The 25,245-nt window shown below is 39.7% G+C and overlaps 1 protein-coding gene across 1 annotated transcript in view; it reads left to right on the top strand.

Annotated features, from left to right (window-relative positions):
* The window catches only part of LOC120860476 (ryanodine receptor 2-like), an 804,098-nt gene that overhangs the window by 764,379 nt on the left and 14,474 nt on the right, over positions 1-25,245 (top strand). Inside the window, exons 101-104 of the mRNA XM_040236295.1 lie at positions 2,442-2,576; positions 21,283-21,439; positions 22,817-22,881; positions 24,839-24,939. Coding sequence (XP_040092229.1) covers positions 2,442-2,576; positions 21,283-21,439; positions 22,817-22,881; positions 24,839-24,939 — 458 coding nt within the window. The remainder of the gene's footprint in view (positions 1-2,441; positions 2,577-21,282; positions 21,440-22,816; positions 22,882-24,838; positions 24,940-25,245) is intronic.

Below are 25,245 nucleotides of genomic sequence, written 5' to 3'. Positions count from 1 at the left end.
GATTTAGCTTTGTGACCTGGATAAATTATTTACCATTCCTAAATCTCAACTCCCTCATGTTGAATGAAAACAACAAAAGTACCTACCTTACCAGGGTTTTGTGAGAATTTAAAATAAAAACATAAACATGGAGGTCTTAGCACAGGCCCTGGCACAGTAAATTCTCAGGAAAATAGTTATTGTTTTATTCCTAATATGATATTTGCTTTTTTTGGTACTGTGGGAAAACCAAAATATGCTGTAACATCCTAACACACTAGTTGCATTAGTAACAAAACAGATGCTGCATCTGTAATATAATACAGTATTTTAAACCAGATATTCTTAGGCTCTTTTCTCTACTTTTATATTAAGCAAAAAGAATAATAATTTTCACACTTGACAAGGTCATGCTTGCTTAGAGGAAAGTTGGCTTAATTTCAGATAATCAGCTTATGTTCTAATGCAACACACTTGTAATGTTAAAACTTTCATTATGAATAAACTTATCAATCATTCTCTATTTATCAAGTGTCCACTGAGAGGTAACACATTCTATGTTATTTACTTGGAATAAAAGAGTCCTTCTTTTTCCAGAATTTTATAATCCAACATATTCTAAAATTGGTACCCTTCCTAAAACCTTGAACTATGTCCACAGTTAAATTCACATTATCATGACCTTCAGTTTTCTAAGTTTCAGCATGCTGATCTTATATATGTCACTCTAGTTTCTGAATATGAGTATGGTATGCATGGCATGGCATAAATCCAGTGACAAAAACTATACTGTGCTTATTCATTGATCAGTTAGTAGATTAATTTTTAGCTCCAAGTATATTCAGAGAATTGGAGATGGTGAATCTGTGGAGTATTTTCACACAAAAAATCTAGCACTATTCTCAACTAAATAAACTTTTGCTTGTTTCTAAATTCCATTCCCTCTCTTTTTGAGGTATCAGATTTCCATTTGCAGAGATATAGAGAGTATAAACATGTAAAATTTACAGTGGCTTTGTACTTAATTTGTAGGAGTGAATTAAGCCCTCTATTAAGACACTTTTTTTCCAGATAATTATAAAGTGATTTTTAAAAGACTTAATATATGCCACTTTAACATAAGGGGTATGTTGTAATCAGAGGAAGTTGACATAAAAAATAATGTATTTTAGTGTGTTTAGAATTTTTGTGATGGAACCAGAAAAGTATTTTCACCAGCTTGGTGGAAAGCACATTCAAAACATATACATGAAAGTGAAAGTGTTAGTTGCTCAGTCGTGTCCGACTCTTTGCAACCCCGCCAGGCTCCTCTCTCTATGGAATTCTCCAGGCAAGAATACTGGAGTGAGTAGCCTTTCCCTTCTCCAGGGCATCTTCCCAAACCAGGGATTGAACCCGGGTCTCCCGCAGTACAGGCAGATTCTTTACCATCTGAGCCCCCAGGGTAGCCCCCAAAATATTCATATACAAATTATGTGTATATTCATATATATACATATTCTATAAAATGTATATATATATTTTATATGTATTTATAATACATACATATATATAGTATGTATAGTTTGGAATTAAAAATTACATACAGCTGAAAGAAGACCTTTCAAACTGTGAATTTTATTTATACAACGAGAAAATTAGCCTTTAATACCAAATAACTAACACTATTTTGAAGTGTTTTTCCCAGTACTTCCTTGGCAGTCTGGTGATTAAGACTCTGATCTTCCAATGCAGGGGGCATGAGTTCAATCCCTGGGGAAACTAAGATCCTACATGCTACGTGGCACAGCCAAAACAGTAAATATATAATTAAAGGAGTCTTTCCCTTTGATCACTGCTTTATAGTAACAAAGCCAGACTTCTTAGTTTTCTTTTTTTTAATATTTATATTACATACTACTAACAGTTATGCATTTCCAGGTGTTAGAAGAAATTCCTATTTTAATTTAGGATGTTATTGAAGGAAAACATGATTTACAGCCCCTCTTACTATCATAACAAAAAAGAGATAGTTTTTATTAGACATGTAAATTATTTAAAGGGAATCGACCTTATGAAAAGAAAGTATTTAGTATAGTATCTACCACCAAATATTTAGATAATAGAAAAATGAATTTATTAAGCTGCTTATTAATATTAATTATTAAATTAATCATTTAGAATAATTAAATTTTATTTAAGTAAATATTAATGAATAATTATCCAAATTGAACTTGGATAGGAAACTAAATCAGCAATTATTCGTATTCCAGCGATAGTATGCATTTATTAGTCAATCAAGCAGTCAAGTTTTACACAAAGTAATCTGACCACTTGATAAAATAAACAGACCGTGAAAATAGATTTCCCCACTGAGGGTATAAGTAAAGGATGATTATAAGGTGTGGATTCCATTAGCTTTTAGTCAGTAAATCCGCTGATTTGTATTTCTAATATATGTTCCATGTCACATTGCTTTCCAGCTTGTATTAACTGTTGGCTTATTGGCTGTTGTTGTATACCTATATACTGTTGTGGCATTCAATTTTTTCCGAAAATTCTACAATAAAAGTGAAGATGGTGATACACCAGACATGAAGTGTGATGACATGCTAACGGTAAGCTCACACTCTGATCTCGTATGAATGAAAAAATTCTCCTGCTTATTCAAAGAATTGTATACTTATTCTTTAAGAGTGCATAATATAAAGTAGTGTACACAGCACACAGCTGTGTGGCTTTTTAAAGATTCTCATGTTTTGTGGAACATGAAGCATTTCTGCCCATTTTGCACATCTGCTGCATCAGCCTGATAATTAATAGAATATCAAGTAAAGTCCTTAGAACTGGAAGAATTAATGTAAACCCTTAAACCTGTGGTTCATATATTCTAGGACAGCAGGTAAAGTTATTGCCTTGTAGAACATGTTGAAAGCTTAGGTATTTGTTCACCTTAATGATGTTAGCTGAAATTACTGATGTCCAAAAATACTTTTTATAGTGAGTATCCTGGCTTAAATTACTCCTACTCTTGATTTTAAAATCAACAGATGTTAAAGCTTTTATATTGTTTTATCACTCTTCTGTAACCTGCATCTTGGATACTGGCAAATCAGAAATTACCATACGTGGGACCCTAGACTAGGAAGTAAAAATTAGACAAAATATTAACCTTTACCTGGAAATAGATGAATCCTTAAATGAGCTCCAAGTTGAGACACCTATACCACTGAGGTTGGTATAAGTTAAAGAGATAGATATAATGATGCTAAAATTACTCTAGGAAAAAATAAGCATATCAAAGGAATAATAAGAAAGAACTACTAACATTATAAAAGACTAGTTCAGTTCAGTAGCTCAGTCGTGTCTGACTCTTTGCAACCCATGAACCGCAGCTCGCCAGGCCTCCCTGTCCATCACCAACTCCCAGAGTCCACCCAAATCCATGTCCATCGAGTTGGTGATGCCATCCAGCCATCTCATCCTCTGTCTTCCCCTTCCCCTCCCACCTTCAATCTTTCCCAGCATCAGGGTCTTTTCAAATGAGTCAGCTCTTCGCATCAGGTGGCCAAAGTATTGGAGTTTCAGCTTCAACATCAGTCCTTCCAATGAACACCCAGGACTGATCTCCTTCAGGATGGACTGGTTGGATCTCCTTACAGTCCAAGGGACTCTCAAGAGTCTTCTCCAACACCACAGTTCAAAAGCATCAATACTTTGGCGCTCAGCTTTCTTCAGAGTCCAACTCTTACATCCATACATGACCACTGGAAAAACCAAAGCCTTGACTAGATGGACCTTTGTTGACAAAGTAATGTCTCTGCTTTTGAATATACTATCTAGGTTGCTCATAACTTTCCTTCCCAGGAGTAAGCGTCTTTTAATTTCATGCCTGCAGTCACCATCTGCAGTGATTCTGGAGCCCCCCTCAAAAAAGTCAGCCATTGTTTCCACTGTTTCCCCATCTATTTGCCATGAAGTGATGGAACTAGATGCCATGATCTTAGTTTTCTGAGTGTTGAGTTTTATACCAACTTTTTCACTCTCCTCTTTCACTTTCATCAAGAGGCTCTTTAGTTCTTCTTCACTTTCTGCCATAAGGGTGATGTCATCTGCATATCTGAGGTTATTGATATTTCTCCCGGCAATCTTGATTCCAGCTTGTGCTTCTTCCAGCCCAGCATTTCTCATGATGTACTCTGCATAGAAGTTAAATAAGCAGGGTGACAATATACAGCCTTGACGTACTCCTTTTCCTATTTGGAACCAGTCTGTTGTTCCATGTCCAGTTCTAACTGTTGCTTCCTGACCTGCATACAGGTTTCTCAAGAGGCAGGTCAGGTGCTCTGGTATTCCCCTCTCTTGAAGAATGTTCCACAGTTTATTGTGATCCACACAGTCAAAGGCTTTGGCATAGTCAAAAAAGCAGAAATAGATGTTTTTCTGGAACTCTGTTGCTTTTTTGATGATCCAGCGGATGTTAGCAATTTTATCTCTGGTTCCTCTGCCTTTTCTAAAACCAGCTTGAACATCTGTAAGTTCACAGTTCACATATTGCTAAAGCCTGGCTTGGAGAATTTTAAGCATTACTTTACTAGTATGAAGACAATTTTCTTACTAGAGAATGACAGAACAATGGAATAGTCTAGAAATAGATTTAGATACACATGGAAATTAAAAGAATGATAAAAGTGGCTTTAGAAATTATAAAATGAAAAGTAATCCAATAAATGGTAGAAGTAAGTACCATGGACTTGCTTTGGGGGAAAATTGATAAAAATGAATGCCAGCCAAATTCTTTACATCAAAATAAATCCCAAATGATATATCAATAAATAAACTTCAATGCAAAAGAAAGAAAAAATGCATAAAAGTTAAAACAGAATTTGACTTTTGAAGTAATAACAATTTTTTAATGGGGAAAGGGGTTTGTATGACATAAAACCTAGGACTCATGCAAGCATAGAAAATTCCTTTAAGATTTTCCTTATAGTTGTTTCTTCCCAAAGGCAGATAACAAGCTAAGAAAAACACAACACTGTAACAAAGAGCCAGTTTCCTTAATGTATAAGGTCTTAATCACATCCAGAAGAAGAAAAACAAGCAAATTATATGACTAGATAATTCACTGTAAAATAAATTGGGGTTGTAAATATGGAAAGATGCTCAGCTCTATGAAAAGATTAAGAATGCAAATCAAAACAATCAGTTGCCACCTGAAGACTGTTAATACCTAGAATTATTGAATTACTGGCATCTTCATGAACACTGCTGCTACTGCTAAGTCGCTTCAGTTGTGCCCGACTCTGTGCGACCCCGTAGATGGCAGCCCACCAGGCTCTGCTATCCCTGGGATTCTCCAGGCAAGAACACTGGAGTGGGTTGCCATTTCCTTCTCCAATGCATGAAAGTGAAAAGTGAAAGTGAAGTCACTCAGTCCTGACCCCATGGACTGCAGCCCACCAGGCTCCTCTGTCCATGGGATTTTCCAGACAAGAGTACTGGAGTGGGTTGCCATTGCCTTCTCCTAGTAGGAAGTTAAATTAACAATTTTAGAGAAATTTTATAGTGACTATCAGATTTTTAAGTGTATTAATCTTTGACTTATACTTATGTCCCACTGCTATTAACTGATCTAATTTCATTCATAAATATGTCTCTGTATATCCAAGGATATTAGTTGCTATCACAAATTGAAAATAATATAAATTATCATCTATAGGGTCCTAATTAAATATATTATGATAGACCCATATAATGGAAAAGTATGTAGCTTTTTCAAATAATAGATGTTTGAATATGCTAATATGCAAAGACATACAAATTATACTTAAGTGGGGGAAGAAAAGCAAGATCCTGAATAGTATTGTGATAGAATCCTAACATACAACATCACACACTCACACAAATGTATATATTAGGTATGTTGAACTATATATATGATTTTTCTGGAAAGATACATAAGAATCTGTTAACAAGGGTTCTTAGAGGAATTAGGGACACAGATAAAGGAGAGAGAAAACTTAGGTGCTGGTAGACTGCGTCAGTTCAGTTCAGTCGCTCAGTTGTGTCCGACTCTTTGCGACCCCATGAATCGCAGCACGCCAGGCCTCCCTGTCCATCACCAGCTCCCAGAGTTCACTCAGACTCACGTCCGTCGAGTCCGTGATGCCATCCAGCCATCTCATCCTCTGTCGTCCCCTTCTCCTCCTGCCCCCAATCCCTCCCAGCATCAGAGTCTTTTCCAATCAGTCAACTCTTCACATGAGGTGGCCAAAGTACTGGCTAGTCACTAGTAATAACCTTCACCAGAGTCGCTAATACCTCCTTCCTGCTTCTCCACATCCCTACCCTGCCATTCCAAGCCCAGGGAAGAAAGTACTTTAAAGACCCTTCAACTCCTCTTCTGTGTGCTGCCTTTAAAACCACATTGTTGTCTGTATCCGATGACCCTGAAGAGTTGGGGTAGAGGCTGACCAGAGGCAGGCAGGGAAGTGGAGGACTGATGGAGGCAACAAGACACAGAGGATAAGTATCAAGGGCAGGCATTTGTGCCTACACTGACCCAGGGGAGATTCATTAATATTCCAAGAGAAACACCATAGTGGTTCTAAATCTCAAAATTCACAAGGCTCGGGTCATAAAGTTTTTCTGGAGTCATTCAGTCCCAGCGGGTGTGATGCTCGGTGAACCCCTCAATATTGATGGAAAGGAGGAATGGTTTCAGACGGGGGTATGCAGTGGCCCGTCTCACAGAGTGGGAACAATGTGTGACTTAGATTCCCCTCTCCCACCACAGCAAGACCACCTCCCACCCCTGCTGCCAAATATCCTGGACTCTCCTTGTCACATCAGGAGACATATCTGACCCTATTCAAGTTGTGCTAATGGTATCCTTGAAGTGAAGTCGCTCAGTCGTGTCCGACTCTTTGTAACCCCATGGGCTGTAGCCTACCCAGCTCCTCTGTCCCTGGGATTTTCCAGGCAATGGTACTGGAGTGGGTTGCCATTTCCTTCTCCAGGGGATCTTCCCGACCCAGGGATCAAACCCAGGTCTCTCGCGTTGTAGACAGAGACTTTACCGTCTGAGCCGCCAGGGAAGTCAATGGTATCCTTAGATGACTACATTTTGAATTTTGCTCTCGGAATGAATTTCCATTGCTTTTGTAAATTCTGTCAATGGACTTACTGTGAGAAGAATCCATGTGTTATTTGAACAAGAGGTGAGTTAGGAAGACCACTGTCTTTATTTGACTGATTTTACCCAATGACATGACATATGTATAAAGACGGTAGAGGAGTTTGCCTCACCCGCAGATGAGGAAATAGGCTTGTTGATCTTTTCAACGATGGGCTTGGAACTGAGCTACAGCCAGGACTTTGTTCATTTTGAAGAAGTTCTGTCCATATGGACTACCCCTGACCAACTCTGTTGTAGGTATTTCTGTCTCTACGTGTAAGAGTAAATGTACCTTGCCTTTGACTGAGGCGAGGTTGGAGACATCATAGTTTTCATCTTAGGTGTTTCTTTCTTACAGAAGAAAACTCAGTTCCAAGATATAAACCATACCTCAGTTCCTACCTGTCTTATAACTACATACTGCTGTCAATCAGTTGAACCAGACAAGAGTCTGAATAGTTTTGCACACGTTCAAATCCAGCTGATTGGTCTTAATAACTATTGTGTCAGAGGCCACATTATCTTGCGTAAGCTTTCAGTTTTAGATCTAAAAAGTGAAAGTCGCTCAGTTGTGTCTGACTCTTTGCAACCCCATGGGCTGTAACCTGCCAGGCTCAGCTGTCCATGGGCTTCTCCAGGCAAGAATACTGGAGTGAGTCGCCATTCCCTTCTCCAGGGCCATTCCATTTTGCAGGGCGGTTCCCTTCTCTAGGGGAATCTTCCCAACCCAGGAATCACACCAGGGTCTCCTGCATTACAGGTGAATTCTTTACCAGCTGAGCTAAGAGGGAAACTCTTTAGATCTAAAAACCCCTTTTAATTTGCCTCTTACAAATGCTTGTGCAGTTAGATTTTAAAGAAGCCAACAGCCGTAGAGTTTATTAAAAGTGGAGGCTTAGTAAAACCAAATATCTAGCAAGACAAAATTACGGAGTAGGAAGTGGTTGGATTTAATTATTGTAATTCCCCTAGAGAATCCTTTCTTTACGCCCGTCTCCTTCGCATTTCTTTTTCAATGGGTAGAATCTAGCATTCTCATCTGAGATAGGTTTTCCTCACTCACATGCTGTCTTATTGCTGTCGCCCTGAGTTTTCATCTCCTTTGTTGTTTCAGGTCCCTTCTTTGGGTCTCAAGGAACACTGCAGGTTTTCCCAAGGATTTAATTCACCCTCAGTGTTTCGTAACTTACAGCAGGTGGCACTGTGGCTGCAGTTTTGCAGAGTTTAGTGATGATTCATACTTAAATTTCTTTCCTTCTTTCTTTACTTCTTTATTTATTTATTTAAGATCATGGTGTTTTGAGCCAGAGAATCTAATTAAACCAGAGGTAACCTGATAGAATTTGAACCTCTTTGCCATGAATGCAGGAGGAGAAAGTGAAAAGTAATCTAAAGTTTTAAAGTTCAGAGCAAAAAGCGGATCGTAGCTAGGGAGACTGACATGTCATATATGAGGGCATTCGTCACAAAAGGAGTGGTTTTCAGCCTCAAATGCCTAGAGGACTCACCAGGAAAAATCTTTGTAAATCCACAGATCTTCAAGACCAACCCCAGATCCCTTGAGTCAGAAACTGTAGAAAAGATATAAAGACCCATGTATTTTAGAAAAAGCTTTCTAGGTGGTTGAGATAAAAAGTATACTCCTAGGGAAGTAACCTGCTTAGGTAATTGTTCTAAATTACTTATTTTACCTTATCTTCTCAAGGAATAATTTGTTTTCCTTTCGAGTCAGTCTCTCTTTTTCTCTCCCTGTGTCTGTTACTCATCCCTAGCCCTGCTTCTTTTCTTTTTCCAAGATAAAGATCTTATAAGGATCTTTGTGCATGTGTGTGTGTGGACGTGTTAAGTCATGTCTGACTCTGCAAACCTATGGACTGTAGCCTGCCAGGCTCCTCTCTCCTTGGGATCCTCCAGGCAAGAATACTGGAGTGGGTTCCCATGCCCTCCTCCAGGGCATCTTCCCCATCCAGGGATCAAGCCACCAGTTCACTAGAAACTGCTACTCTTCCAGTGTTCCCTAAAGGCAACATAAACAATGATTAACCCCAGAATGTATCAGTTTAGGAGGTAGATCTAGGGGGAAAGTCACCGAACATTAAATCTTGAGAATTAACAACTGCCCTGGCCTGGTTTGTGTAGCACCAGACATCTTCCTTCCTCATTACTCAGATTTTCTGAAGCAGTAAATCTTTGTACTGCCCAGCATTGCCCCTCCAGCTCCTATTACCAGGTTGAAGCTGATTCTCTGAGAAGGAAGGTAAATGAAAGAATTTCCCTTTTCAGGAGCAGAACGATAATCTGATAGCTGAAAGCCTGTCACCACATGTGAGTGGGTGATCACCACATTTCCTTCTATTCCACCACAGCAGCCATCTCTCTGATATTTCTGGTGATAACTTCTGATAATGAAGGAGAATGCTGGGAAAATCTGTATCAAAATCCCGTTGGTGAATTGTGCATTTTACTTGTTTTCCTATTAAGAACTTTGGTATCTTATAGAGTCTAATTGATCACATCCACAAAACTCTACCTGTCTTTTCACAAAATGGCCATATTTCATTTTAATGAAATATGGTAGAATCCCCTCCTTAAAATTCTTAGTGCTATTATAGAATGAAGGTGAGCAGTAAGATAAGGATACTGCTGGAGAGGCTGAAGAGTAATCTAAAAAGAAGACTATATTTACCTCAGTAATTTAGCCTCATCCCATGGTCTTGTTTTCAACTTCAATATCTAGAAAGTAAAAGTGGATCATTCGCCTGAAGACAGACTCACATTAACCAGACTCGTGAGTCAGACATATGAGTCAGAGTACTCACATTCCACTCATGAAGAGTTCAGATAACAAGCTGATAGTCTTTTTCCCATAGAAAAACTCTATTTGGGGAGCCAAATTGTCATCCAAAATCTTCATCAGCAGGAATTAGCTGGATGATCTTGAAAGGTTGTTGTTGAACGAAAAGACGCCGGGATTCTTGGCCTCCGGAGGAGAATTCAATCTGGGGCCAGAGACAAGGCTTGATTGCTTAGAGCTTTTGTATAATAAAGTTTTATTAAAGTATAAAGGAGATAGAGAAAGCTTCCGACATAGGCATCAGAAGGGGGCAGAAAGAGTACCCCCCTGCTAGTCTTCAGCTGGATGTTATATAGTCGCTAACAGTCTGTTAATGAAAAAAAGAAATGTCTTAAAACTCAGAATGGTACCATGCCCCTCACCCATAAGATGTATTTTGGGATAATCTTGGCACCAGACAATTCATCCTGGGCCATAAAATGATTAACTTGAATCTTGTAGAAGGGCAGATCACCATACAAATAGTTTTGTTTACATACATTAGGGAAACAATATCTGAGTATAACATACTGGTTTGTCAAGTAGGTTCTGAGCGATTAGGCGGAATCGACTTGAAGACAGAGTTTGGCGTAAATGCATCGCACATTAGCATAGCTTAAGACAAACATTTCCATAAGAAAAATGCATTGGTTATCTCAAGGTTTGAGAATAGTTAACTTCAGGTGAAACCAGGTGTCATTATGGCAACACAGTATTTTAATAGAAACCTCCTTTTAAATTTGTATAGAGAAGGAAAAAATATCGCTAGTTTCCTCCTGCCGCTTAAAAGAGATAAAAATGTCTGACACTTGCAGGCTGTTTCCTCCATTTGGAGACCCTTGGCCTTCCTGCCTGTTACCCTCTCAATCTTAGTCACATACATGTCAAACAGACAGGACTTGGAGAGCTGGGATTCTAGGACCTGAATGGGGAACAGTCAGCAGTTGATCCACTGTTGACTGACAATAGGTATTAGTGTGAGGAGTTAAAGGGCCAGAATTGGACACAGAGAAGTGCCAGACGATAGGCAGGTAGACTGTCCAAACTGAGTCCCCAGCCCAAGGGGGAGGGATGGATTACAAACAAACCTAAGGATGGAAAAGCCAGAAACGATGGACTCTGCTAGTTCACTAAGTAAATAGTAAGCAGCTGCAATAATAATTCTGTTTCATATGGCCACAGTTACGCAGATGTGAAGATAGGTTTGGAGAAAAACATATAGCCCCCAGTTTTTCTTAATAAAAGCAAGAAATTCATATGGTAAAAATAATTCCAATAGTATGTAAGAGTAAATAAGGGAAAATAAAACTTTCTCTTCCCACATATCCACTATTAACAGTTTCAAGCGCTGTTTTAGACAAATAGTTATAAGAAATTAATGTAGTATCCAAAGTTTTTTTTTAATTAATTTTTTATTGAAGGATAATTGCTTTATAGAATTTTGCTGTTTTCCATCAAACCTCAACATGATTCAGCCATAGGTATACATATATCTCCTCCTTTTTCAACCTTCCTCCCATCTCCCTCCCCATCCCACCTCTCTGGGTTGATACAGACCCCTGTCTGAGTTTCATGAGCCATACAGCAAATTCCTGTTGGCTATCTATTTTACATATGGTAATGTAAGTTTCCATGTTACTCTTTCCATACATCTCACCCTCTCCTCCCCTCTCCCCATGTCCATAAGTCTATTCTCTATGTCTGTTTCTCCATTGTTGCCCTGTAAATAAATTCTTCAGTACCATTTTTCTAGATTCCGTATATACACATTATAACACAATATTTATCTTTTTCTTTCTGACTTACTTCACTCTGTATAGTAGGTTCTAGGTTCATCCACCTCATTAGAACTGACACAAATGCATTCCTTTTTATGGCTGAGTAATATTGCATTGTGTATATGTACCACAACTTCTTTATCCATTCATCTGTTGATGGACATCTAGGTTGTTTCCATGTTCCAGCTATTGTAAACAGTGCTGCAATGAACGATGGGATACATGTGTCTCTTTCAATTTTGGTTTCCTCAGGGTATATGTCTAGGAGTGGGATTGCTGGGTCATATGGTGGTTTTATCCCTAGTTTTTTAAGGAATCTCCATACCATCTTCCATAGGGGCTGTGTCAGTTTACATTCCCACCAAACAGTGCAAGAGTGTTCCCTTTTCTCCACACCCTCTCCAGCATTTATTGTTTGTAGACTTTTTGATGATGGTCATTCTGACTGGTGTAAGGTAATATCTCATTGTAATTTTGATTTGCATTTCTATAATAATGAGCAGTGTTGAGCATCTTTTCATCTGTTTGTTAACCATCTGTGTGTCTTCTTTGGAGATATGTGTGTTTAGGTCTTTTTCCCACTTTTTGATTGGGTTGTTTGCTTTTCTCGTATTTAGTTGTATGAGCTGCTTGTATATTTTGGAAATTAATCCTTTGTCAGTTGTTCCATTTGTTATTATTTTCTCCCATTCTGAGGGTTGTCTTTTCACCTTGCTTAGAGTTTCCTTTGCTGTGCAAAAGCTTTTAAATTTAATCATCTCCCACTTGTTTACTTTTGTTTTTATTTCCATTAGTCTAGGAGGTGGGTCACAGAGGAGGTTGCTTTATGTCCTCGAGTGTTCTCCCTATGTTTTCCTCCAAGAGTTTTATAGTTTCTGGTCTTCCATTTAGGTCTTTAATCCATTTTTATTTTATCTTTGTGTATGGTGTTAGGAAGTGTTCTAATTTCATTCTTTTAGATGTAGCTGTCCAGTTTGCCCAGCACCATTTATTGAAGAGGCTATCTGTGCCCCATTGTATATTCTTGCCTCCTTTGTCAGAAATAAAGTACCCATAGGTGCATGGGTTTATTTCTGGGCTATCTTTTTCCATTGGTCTATGTTTCTGTTTTTGTGCCAATACCATACTGTCTTGATGACTGTAGCTCTGTAGTATAATCTGAAGTCAGGAAGGTCGATTCGTCCAGCTCCATTCTTCTTTCTCAGGGCTGCTTTGGCTGTTCAGGGTATTTTGTGTTTCTATATGAATTGTGAAATATTTTGTTCTAGTTTGGTGAAAAATACCATTGGTAATCTGAAAGGGATTGCATTGAATCTGTAGATTGCATTTGGTAGTATAGTCATTTTCACAATATTGATTCTTCCTACCCAGGAATATGGAATATCTCTCCATCTATTTATGTCATCTTTGATGTGTACAGTTCTTTGGTCTCCTTAGGTAAATTTATTTGTAAATATTTAATTCTTTTTGTTGCAGTGGTGAATGAGATTGATTCCTTAATTTTTCCTTCTGATTTTTCACTGTTAGTATATAGAAATATAAGTGATTTCTGTGTATTGATTTTGTATCCTGCAACTTTGCTAAATTCACTGATTAGCTCTAGTAATTTTCTGATACTATCTTTAGGGTTTTCTATGTACAGTATTATGTCATCTGCAAATAGTGAGAGCTTTACTTCTTCTTTTCTGATCTGGATTACTTTTATTTCTTTATCTTCTGATTACTGTAGCTAGGATTTCCAGAACTATGTTGAATAATAGTGGTGAAAGTAGACACCCTTGTCTTGTTCTTAATCTTAGGAGGGATGCTTTCAGTTTTTCACCATTGAGAATAATATTTGCTGTAGGCTCATCATATATGGCCATTACTATGTTGAGGTAGGTTCCTTCTATGCCCATTTTTTGAAGAGTTTTAGTCATAAATGGGTGCTGAATTTTGTCAAAGGCTTTTTTTTGGCATCTACTGAGATTATCATATGGTTTTTATCTTTCAATTTGTTAATGTGCTTTATCACATTGATTGATTTATCTATATTGAAGAATCCTTGCATCCGTGGAATAAACCAAACTTGAACATGGTATATGAGCTTTTTGATGTGTTGCTGAATTCTGTTTGCTAAAATTTTGTTGAGGATTTGTGCATCTACATTCATCAGTAATGTTGGCCTGTAGTTTTCTTTTTTTGTGTGTTGTCTTTGTCTGGTTTTGTTATCAGGGTGATGGTGGCCTCGTAGAATGAGTTTGGAAGTGTTCCTTCTTCTGCAATTTTTGAAAGAGTTTTAGAAGGATTGGCATTAGCTCTTCTCTAAATGTTTGATAGAATTCTCCTGAGAAGCTATCTGATCCTGGGCTTTTGTTTTTCAGGAGATTTTTGAGCACACCTTCAATTTCAGTGCTTGTAATTGGGTGTTCATAATTTCTATTTCTTCCTGGTTCAGTCTTGGAAGATTGAACTTTTCTAAGAATCTGTCCATTTCTTCCAGGTTATACATTTTATTGTCATATAGTTGTTCTTAATAGTCTCTTATAATCCTTTGTATTTCTGCATTGTCTGTTATAACCTCTCCTTTTTCATTTCTAACTGTTGATTTGATTCTTCTTTTTTTCTTGATGAGTCTGGCTAAAGGTTTGTCAATTTTCTTTATCTTCTCAAAAAATAAGCTTTTAGTTTCATTAGTCTTTACTATTGTTTCTTTCATTTCTTTTTCATTTATGTCTGCTCAGACCTTTATGATTTCTTTCCTTCTACTAACTTTGTGTTTTTCTTCTTCTTTTTCCAGTTGTTTTAGGTGTAAAGTTAGGTTATTCGATGTTTTTCTTGTTTCTTGAGGTAGGATTGTATTGCTGTAAACTTCCCTCTTAGAACTGCTTCTGCTGCAGCCCATAGGTTTTGAGTTGTCATGTTTTCATTGTCATTTGTTTCTAGAAACTTTTTGATTTTCCTTTTGATTTCTTCAGTAACCTCTTGGTTATTTAGAAATGCATTGCTTAATCTCCATGTGTTTGTGTTTCTTACAGTTTTTTCTTGTAATTGATACCTAGTCTCATAGCGTTGTAGTCAGAGAATCTGCTTGATAGTATTTCAGTTTTCTTAAATTTACTGAGGTTTGATTTGTGACCCAAGATGTGGTCTATCCTGGAGAATGTTCTATGTGCACTTGAGAAGAAGGTGTATGCTTCTGCATTTGGATGGAATGTCCTGAAGATATCAATGAGATCCATCTCATCTAATGTATCATTTAAGACTTGTGTTTCCTTATTAATTTTGTTTTGATGATCTGTCCATTGGTGTGAGTGGGGTGTTAATGTCTCCTACTATTATTGTGTTACTGTCAGTTTCTCCTTTTATGTCTGTTAATGTTTGTCTTATGTATTGAGGTGCTCCTATTATGTATTGAGGTGCATAGATATTTACAGTTGTTATGTCTTCCTCTTGGATTGATCCCTTGATCATTATGTAGTGTCCTTCCTTATCTCTTGTAATCTTCTTTATTTTAAAGTCTATTTTGTCTGATATGAGGATTGCTACTCCAGCTTTCTTTTGCTTCCCATTTGCAGGGAATATGTTTTTCCATCCTCTTTCAGTCTGTGTGTGTGTTTAGATCTGAAGTGGGCTTCTTGTAAGCAGCATTTATGCGGGCCTTGATTTTGTATCCATTCAGCCAGTCTGTGTCTTTTGGTTGGAGCATTTAGTCCATTTACATTTAAAGTAATTATTGATATACTTGTTCCTATTGCCATTTTCTTAATAGTTTGGGGTTGATTTTGTAGATCCTTTTACTTCTCTTGTGTTTCTTGACTATATAAGTCTATTTAACATTTGTTGTAAAGCTGGTTTGGTGGTACTCAATTCTCTTAACTTTTGCTTGTCTGAAAAGCTTTTTATTCCTGCATCAGTTTTGAATGAGATCCTTGCCAGGGACAGTAATCTTGGCTGTAGATTTTTCCCTTTCAATACTTTAAATATTGCCATTCCCTTCTGGCCTGCAGAGTTTCTGCTGAAAGATCAGCTGTTAAGCATATGGAGTTTCCCTTATATGTTACTTGTTCTTCTCCCTTGCCATTTTTAATATTCTTTCTTTGTGTTTAGTATTTGTTAGTTTGATTTGTATGTGTCTTGGTGTGTTTCTCCTTGGGTTTATCCTGTATGGGACTCTCTGTGCCTCTTGGATTTCCTTTTCCATGCTGGGGAAATTTTCAACTATTATCTCTTCAAAAAATTTTATCATGCCCTTTCTTTTTCTCTGCTGCTGCTGCTGCTAAGTCGCTTCAGTCATGTCCGACTCTGTGCGACCCCATTGACAGCAGCCCACCAGGCTCCCCCGTCCCTGGGATTCTCCAGGCAAGAACACTGGAGTGGGTTGCCATTTCCTTATCTAATGCATGAAAGTAAAAAGTGAAAGTGAAGTCGCTCAGTCATGTCTAAGTCCTAGCGACCCCATGGAAAGCAGCCTACCAGGATCCTTTGTACATGGGATTTTCCAGGCAAGAGTACTGGAGTGGGGTGCCATTGCTCTTCTTCTGGGACCCCTATAATTCAAATGTTGGTACATTTGATATGGTCCCAGAAGTCTCTGGTAGAAGGCAATGGCAACTGGTGGTTGGGTGAAGCCAGGTCCTGTATTCACGTGGTTTCCTTTGTGTGAGTTCTCACTATTTGATGCTCCCTGGGGTTAGTTCTCTGGCAGTCTAGGGTCTTAGAGTCAGTACTCCCACTGCAAATGCTCAGGACTTGATCTCTGGTCAGGAACAAAATTCCACAAGTGGTTTGTTATGGCATTTAATGAGATTAAAACAAATATCCAATTGGAGAAACCAAAGATGAACCCCAGACAAATGGTAGTTACAAAATCAGGCAAATAATAATTAAAGTAACAGAATGTACACATACACACCCATGAGCAAAGTCAAAATAGTCCAACAAAAATACAGTACAGTAGATTGACCCAGCAAACAAAGGAAATAAAAAATTATATTTACCAGTTAAGAACTAAAGCACAAACTGGAAAACAAAACTAAAGTATAGTGCTAAATGGGAAATAAAGCAATAAAAAGAGAATGAACAAATATGTTAAGAGGATAGGAAAGAAAGGAAAGAAAGAATAGAAATGCAAAGTTAAATAGAGGTAGATAAAGAAGATTTATATATGTTAAAGATGAACTGCAAGGGGAAAAGAATAGTAGGAAAAGCAAACAAAGGAATAAATGTAGAAAAAAATAATAGGTTTTAAAACTTAAAAAAAAAAAAAACAGGAAAACTCCACAGAACTGCAAAGGCCCAACATAGAGGCAGAGGTTTATAACAACAATAAAAAAGTGACTGAGAAAAAAAAAGCTCAAAAAGCTTAATTGGATTTCTTAGTGCCAATAAAATCAACAACTACAACATATGGGGGACAAAAGGAAAATACGAAATGAAAAAAAATCCACAAGAATCCACAGAACAAATAAAAAAATTAGAATAATAAATGTTTTACTTGAGTCACTGTTGTCAGAGACTTTGCCCTCACTGGGAGTCACAGTCCACCTCACCTCCCTAGGATGCCATCCCACAGTGTGCTGATCTCTGGACCTGTTGTGGGGGCAGCTCAGATTCTAATCTGGTCCTACTCCTGTGTGTTCTTGCCTCCAGTGTCCACAGCTATCAGAACTAGTGTGTGTGTGTGGTTTTTTTTTTTTTTTGTGGGAGCTCTCAGTGGCCTTTTATATATTGCATGGACGCAGAGTCTGCCTAGTTGATCTTGTGGATTTATTCTGCAGCTTGTACAGCTGGTGAGAAAGTTTTGAATCTTCTTCCTTAACCACACTGCCCCTGGGTTTCAATTGTGGTTTTATTTTTAACACTACATGTGAGTCATCCACTGGGCTTTGCTTCTGAGGCTGCCCTGGAGGACATGGGTTTAGCCCTGTGAGGGCCAGGTGTGGAGGTGGTGCAGCTGGCTTGGGTTGCAGGAGTTCTGGCAGCACCAGGTACTCAGGGGGATTGGAAGCTAGGGCAGCAGGAAATATAGTGCTCTAGAAGGGTATGGCAACCAGTATTGGCCAATACGCTCCAGTATTCTTGCCTGGAGAAGCCCCCTCCCTGACAGAGAAGCCTGGTAGGCCACAGTCTACAGGGTCGCAGAGTCAGACATGACCAAAGTGACCCTGCAGGCTTAGAGGCAAGACGTTTTTTTGTCTGTGCCACCTCTGCCCCAGTGAGAGTTGAGCGTGGAGGTGGCACAGTTGCTTGGATTGTGGGGACCCTGGGGGCACCAAGTGTGCAGGGACATGGACTGCCTCCCCTGCAGGAGTTATGGCCCAATAAGTCTTTTTTTGAGCCTCGTGTAGCTGGCAATCAGAAGGCCTCTTTGGCCAGTCTCTCTGTAGCTCTGCCCATTCAGGTGCTTAGCGGGCTCCCTTGCCTGGGGTCCTTCTCTGTTCAGCACATCGGCATATAGAGGGGGGGCCCCCCTGGCTGGGGTCCTGCTCTGTAGAATGGAGCATCAGGCACTTAAAGGGGCACCCTGGGTGGGGTCCTGCTTTGTAGTTCAGTGCATCAGGCGACTGATGGGCCATCCTCTCTATTGTTCAGCTGCTGGTGCTGGCCTGTGGGGAGAGAGAGGCTATGGTGACAGTTCCACCCCCTATGCATGACTCAGCAGTATCCCCTTGCTTCCATGGCTGCCTGGCTTTCCTCCACTGGCATTTCCTACCACAGTCTCTTCCCTCACATCCCCTCCATCCATCTCTCTGCAGTCAACAGCAGCCCTAACACTGGGATTGCTCCACAATCCCTAAACTCCACCTCCCAGCCTCCATGCCTTCCAGGGGACCAGTGTTCCTGTCCAGGGTATGTATGGCTGCAGCAAGGACTGTGTGAGTCTCATTCCATTTAGGCTGCCACAGATTAGCTGTTTCACTTTCAGCCTTAAATGTTTCTCTTTTGACTCAGACAGTTGCCCTGATGTGGGGATTGGACCCCTGCTTCAGTTCCCCCAGCCACTGAGGGCAGGTCCAATCCTACTAACACTCCTGTTTTTCCCCCTAGTTCCTTCATCCTACTGAGTTTTGCGTGGCTTTATATGTTCTTTTCCACTGGTCAGGTATTCCTCCTCTGCTCTCAGCTGATGTTCTGCATGCACTTCTGTGTCCAAAGGTGTATTCCTGGTGTATCTGTGGAGATAGATGTACTGCATGGCCACCTACTCCTCTGCCATCTTGTTCTTTCTCTACCACTTAATTACAGTTCCTTATCTTGACAACCATATCAGTGCTCTTGTACTAACTGACAAGGGGTCAGTTATTTTGTGTTCTAAAACCTACAGTCCAATGAAGACTTTCTTTAATAAATCTCTGTTGGTGGATTTGGCCAGGCAGCAACTTGACTGTGGAAAATACTACCTTATTCCAAAAAGGCATTGAACATCCTTTTCAAAGGAGGTTAAAATTTGTCATGTAGATTTCAAAAATGATTGAAGAAGCTTCCTTCTCTCTGGGTGATCCAGATTTTCAGTTATCTATTCATTATATACAGGACCACTACCATCAACAATGCAAATTGTGTGTGGTCTTCCATCAATATAGACTTGAGTTCTGAGTTTGAGCAAGCTCCAGGAGTTGGTGAACAGCAGGGAAGCCTGGTGTGCTGCAGTCCATGGGGTCACAAAGAGTCAGACACAGCTGAGCTACTGAACAACAACAGGAGATCTCTTGACAGTTTAACCAAAATGAACAACTGACAGGACACTCAGAATTTGGAGAACATTTTTTTTTTTTTTTGCAAGCCTTTCCTTTCTTTGCTGCACCAAAACCAGTTCTTTCTTTTTATGCTTGATTGACAATTATTCAGTGCAGTACATTTCTTTGCAGTACTTGATAGTTCCAAGTACTTTAATCAACTTAGAAGAAATACATGTACATCTGAACACACAGCCAAGATGGCCTGGGCCTGTTTCTCACATCCAGGGCATATTCACCCACACTGAGGACCCTCTTGGAGCATCTCCCCAAAGGCTTTTTTAAAGTGTCTTCAAATCTTACTTCCAGAGACTAATTCAGTAGGTGATACTAGGAATTTGGAATCTTTAAGCCTCTGAGAGATGCGGATGTGGAATTAAGTTTAGACACCACTGGTCTCATCAGGCTGTCTGTATGAGCATTTTGGTGTTATCTTGTAATCTTTGCTTGAATTTGGTGCTCTGTAAAACTACTTGAGAATTTAAGGTGTATCTGAGCTGTTCTCCAGGAAACAGCTGACTAGTCATAGTTTTTCACTCTTCAGTCATCCCAAGTGAGTTTTAAGGGCCTATCAGGTGCTGAACATTATGTAGGCACTGATGATAGAGGGCTTCCCAGGGTGCCAGTGGTAAAGAATCTGCCTGCCAGTGCAGGAAGTGCAGGAAACGTGGGTTTGATCCCTGGCTCAGGAAGATCCCCTGGAGAAGGAAATGGCAACCCAATCCAGTATTCTTGCCTGGGAAATCCCATGGACAGAGGAGCCTGGTGGGCTACAGTCCCTGGGGTCACAAAGAGTTGGGCACGGCTGAGCGCTCATGCAAGATGACAAAGAAGCAACCCAAGAAATTCTTATTATAATGGGACTAATTATAATGAAATGAGATCATAAAACATCAAATGAAAAATAAGTTGGAGATACAAGTCTGGGATTCAGGAAAGAGACCTGAGGTGTAAACAGAAATATTTCATAATAACCACAGATGATGCTTAAGTATGAAACTAGAAAAGTTTCCTAAGGGAATGTCCTAAAAGAAAAAAAAAAGTCAGAGAAGCCAGTTCTGGGGATTAGTTTTTGAAGAGAGAGGGAGATGAAGAAGAAGTGGCCGACGGGTCTGAGAAGGAATGACCAGAAATATAGGAGGGGGGAACCCCACAACCAAGAATTATCTGGTCTGAAATGTTAATAGTGATGAGGCTGAGAAACCCCTCCCCAAAGCATTTTACTGCACTCTTTTTTCTGCAGTGGACATTTGCAGCAGTACATATTGTTGGTTACTTTAAAATTTCAGCATGTTAATGATGAGCTGCTATTTCTTCCCTGCCTCTCTCATTTTTCTTTATTCTAGAAATTAAAGTTAAAAACCTTTTTGCATTATATTCCACATATGATAGATGAGGGGATGATAAGTGTTAAGTCTGATTTTTTTCCTTGCTTTATTTCCAACATTCTATCCAGTTATACATTGGACTTTTACTTCCCCATTCCTTTGTCTGTTATGTTCAAAACAAATCGAACAATGCAATTAAATATAGTTTTGTGCCCCTTAGTATGATCTTAATGCCAGATGCATTTCCTGCAAAGTGTGTCAGCAGGTGCTAAGCAGAGTATGCAGTACAGAGTTCTGTTTAAAAGACAGCAGAGTCAAGTGTTTGCATGACAATTACAAGTATTGAAACAAAAAGAGATGATGTAGAAGGCAAAGATTCTCATCATTTCCAGAGTGAAGATTAGGAGCTACAGAGAACCTTAGGTGTGTTGAGTATAAAAATGGGCAATGATCCTCCAGGAGGTGATGCCATTCCTTTCTTTTCCAGTGCTATATGTTCCACATGTATGTTGGAGTACGTGCTGGAGGGGGTATCGGTGATGAAATCGAAGACCCAGCAGGTGATGAGTATGAGATATATCGAATCATCTTTGACATCACCTTCTTCTTTTTTGTAATTGTCATTCTCTTGGCCATAATACAAGGTAAGCACACTGAAGGTCAAGAAGATCTAGAATCTGACCTACTTATTGTTGAAGCTGACATTACAGATAGGGTCAGACTGTCAAGTGTTTCCTAGAAAAGCCAAATAGAACTTTTCCTTTCAGTGTGTCTTCATTGGAAATCTGTAGAAGGAAAAACAAAGAGTAGTGGACCTTGGTCTAGGGGTGGGGGAAGAGATGAATACAGGTTTCTTTGAACTCCTTTCAAATAACATAATGGAAAGAGCACTTTCCCGGGTCTGATTTCCAGCCCTGCCACTGACATCCTTTACAACTAACGGTGGGTGAGCCATTTAACATCTTTGAGTCTATCACATGGAAATTATATAAAGTTCTAAGCCATGGATTATAGAAAATATTTCTTTAAAAATGATGTTGGTTCCATGTGCCCTGTGAGCAGAGTATTGTTCTTCACCTTTGAAGAAACTGAGCCACAATAAGTCAAGTAATTCAGCTGAAGTGCACAGCTGCAAAGTGTCAGGGCTGGAATCCAAACCCACAGGGCTGGAAACCAACCCCTCACATGGCACCACAGCACCGTGTTGACCCACTCGTTCCTTCTTTCACCCCAGGGTAACTTGGAGTGGGTGGTTTTTCTCCTCTCCTTTTATTCCAAGGTAACTTTTTTTTTCCCCTTAGAAAAATCATTTATGTTGTCTTTTTCTACTTACATATTTCCTACCTTGAAATAAATATCTATAAATGACACATTATCCTCTAAATTCCACAGGCAAAAATGGTACCTTTTTTTTTTTTTCAGTAAAGTACAGGAACACATTTAAAGGATTCATGATCTTCCCCTTTATGTCTTTCTTGAGTGCAACAATAATGTGTTTTATAAGAAGGGAAAGTCATAAAACACTTGGAAGACAGTGTACAGTCAGGCAAGTCACAGGAGAAAAGGGGACAGAGCAGAAGGAAGCCATTAGTTGGCTGATTGCCACAGTTAATAATGTTACGGGAAGTTTATTGATAAGGAATTTGTGGGGGAAAAAAAAAGATTTGGGGCAAATTCCTCACAATGAATATAAGCATGTTTGATTTGCAAATTAGCACTTGAAAACTTATTGGTGGCATTTTCTGTACTTTACAACCATAAATCTCAATTGCTCTTTCTTAGCATGAATATACCATTTATTGATGCCAAGGTAACCAGTTTCCCCTGCTCTGTTGCTTCATTCTTAAACCCCTTTTTGGATAGTGTGTGGCCTGTTAACTGCATGTGTTTCTACCCCCTACCCCAAGGAGATATCACTACTGCCTTCATAAGAGTATCCAGTGTATACATTTCCCAGTGTAGCTGTACATGGTCCCGTCCCTGGTTGCTAAAGATTAAATCCTGTCTTTATTTAACACTAGGTTTAATCATCGATGCTTTTGGGGAACTAAGAGACCAACAGGAACAGGTCAAAGAAGACATGGAGGTAAGTCTGTTTCTCACTCTACGTTTTGTTGTGGACACTGTCTTCACTGCCTTTATCAAAGAATTATGGCAGTGGGAGGAAGGGGAAGAACATGAACAATGTGTAACTTATATTGGCCTGTTTTTGGTTCAGGCAACACATATAGTTGAGCAAGGTTGTAGGCTCCAGGTACATACAGACAGTAATATGGCACCATCCACCCCTCCAGGAGTGGGAAGACCATCTATTCTAAATGATGGATTCACTGACAGATTAGTAACCAGGCAATCACAGAGCAGTATGATGAGCACTTATGGGAGGAAACCCTGAGTACTGGGGTCCTTGAGGCTTGTGTCTCATTTCATCTTGGATGATCAGGGAAGTTCTTAAAAGAAGAGATGCACAAACTGAGGCCTGAAGATTGCAGAGGTGTGGATGTGAGAGACAGAACGTGCAGGATAGTTTAGGGAACCTTCTCACCCCCACTATGTGCCCCACTATGCCCATTGGATTCTGTGAGAATGTCACTGCCTGAGGTTCTATATACCAAGACTCTGGTTTTCAGGAATTTGATATGCAGATTTTTCCCTTGGAAGCATAATTGGTGCAGGATGAAGTATTACATTCTAATAATAGGACTGGCAAGGAAGGCCAACTAATTAAGAGCCTAAAAACACATTTGAGAAATTTACAGTATAACTTACAAGCTAGGAAACAAGAAAAGGGTTTTAAGTAGGGCAGTGACATGATCAGATTTACAATTAAAAAAAAATATTGATTAAAATGGGAATAAAGGCATGACCAGGAACGGGGAAGCAGCTGTCAGCATTTTCTAGGTAGGAGATGATGAGGCTGTTGCTAAAGAAGTGCCACTGAGGAGGCAGGAACCAGATGGACTCAAGGAGTACTTTGGAGCTGGCATGGAAAGAACTTGGTGATTGGCCATATGCAGAGGATGAAGTTTGGAGCAAGCAGAAATGATACCAAGGTTCCGGCATGAGCCTCTAGAAAGAAGCATGGTGGCTCAGTTAAACACACAGTGACCAAAGGAGGTAACAGAGGAAGGGCAGTTTCCTGGAGAAAGCTGTTAAGCGTGAACCTATTTATATAAGAGACACTGAATTGTGTCCAAGACTGGACCACTGAATGGAGCCTTTCTGTCATCAGCAGCTGTTGATCAGTAAGGCAAAGAGAATTATAAAATATCTTAATAATCTTGATTCTAGGCTCTAGCATCTAGGGCATCGTAAACATGCCTCTAGTGGTAGCTATTTGGTGGAGCTGCATGAGGACAATAGTTATTAAATTCATTTGAGTTGATACATAGGCAGTTCTAATGGTAAAATAGAAAGCCGGCTTCTCCCTGAGTTTTGGGCCTGCAGATGGCAGACCTAGCAAGTGAAGAGAGAGAGGGATGGGATGGGAGGGAAGCAGGGAGAGAAGGCATCCTATTTCTAGAGTAGATTGTCATCCCAGTACATGGCCACTGGTTAATTGTGTACCTGGCACATGGTGGACCTTCTCTGACTTGTTGATTCTATATCTCATAGTTTGGTATTTGGTTTGGTGTCCCCCGCCCACCCAACTGGTCATCAGACATGGCTAGGATAGGTACCAAGTTTGTGGTTTCCACTGAGGACACATTTAGTCATGCCTAGCTAGAGCCAGCGTCAGAAACAAGAGTGATCACCAAGCCTGGGTGTGCTCACTCAGGCTGGAGAAAAAAAGACATTGCTTTTCAGCCATCATCACCCTGTACTCTTCTGCCTCTGTTGCTCCTTGCTGCTGGTTCCTGTGTCACTGAAACTCCAAAATAAGATATAGTTGTGGCAGCAGTTAAACTGGTATTCAAGTACTTGGTGCACCCTTCTGGGATGATCTTTTATGCAGACTGAGTAAATCAAGAATTGCCCCCGAGTGGTGAGTTATGTTTTCCTTTCTCAACTCTGACCTTTGAATATTTGCCTTTGTCTTCTAGACCAAGTGCTTCATCTGTGGGATAGGCAATGATTACTTTGACACCGTGCCACATGGCTTTGAAACCCACACTTTACAGGAACACAACTTGGCCAATTATCTGTGAGTATGCCTGACTCACTCCCTTGCCTCTCCCGACACCCAGGCATCCCTCAACTCAGCGTGCTGGAGAAACTGGAGAGAGAACCCCTCTCATTACCACCGGCCTCAGGCTTCTTATAAGCCTCCCTGAGGGAAACACCCACAGCTAGTGGTTCTTTTTCCTCAAGAGTAGGTTAACTTAGGGAATGAAGTTGCAATGCTCCACATGAATGATACCTTCTAGAACATGAAATGAAAAGGTGGAAAGGATGAGCAGAGTGTGTACCAAGCCTCTCAGAGAGTTTTGTCTGTGTTTCTCATTTCGAA

This window comes from Oryx dammah, unplaced genomic scaffold (genome assembly GCF_014754425.2).
Source record: "Oryx dammah isolate SB20612 unplaced genomic scaffold, SCBI_Odam_1.1 HiC_scaffold_11077, whole genome shotgun sequence".
Classification (NCBI taxonomy): domain Eukaryota; kingdom Metazoa; phylum Chordata; class Mammalia; order Artiodactyla; family Bovidae; genus Oryx; species Oryx dammah.
This window is presented reverse-complemented; position numbering and strand designations above follow the sequence as displayed.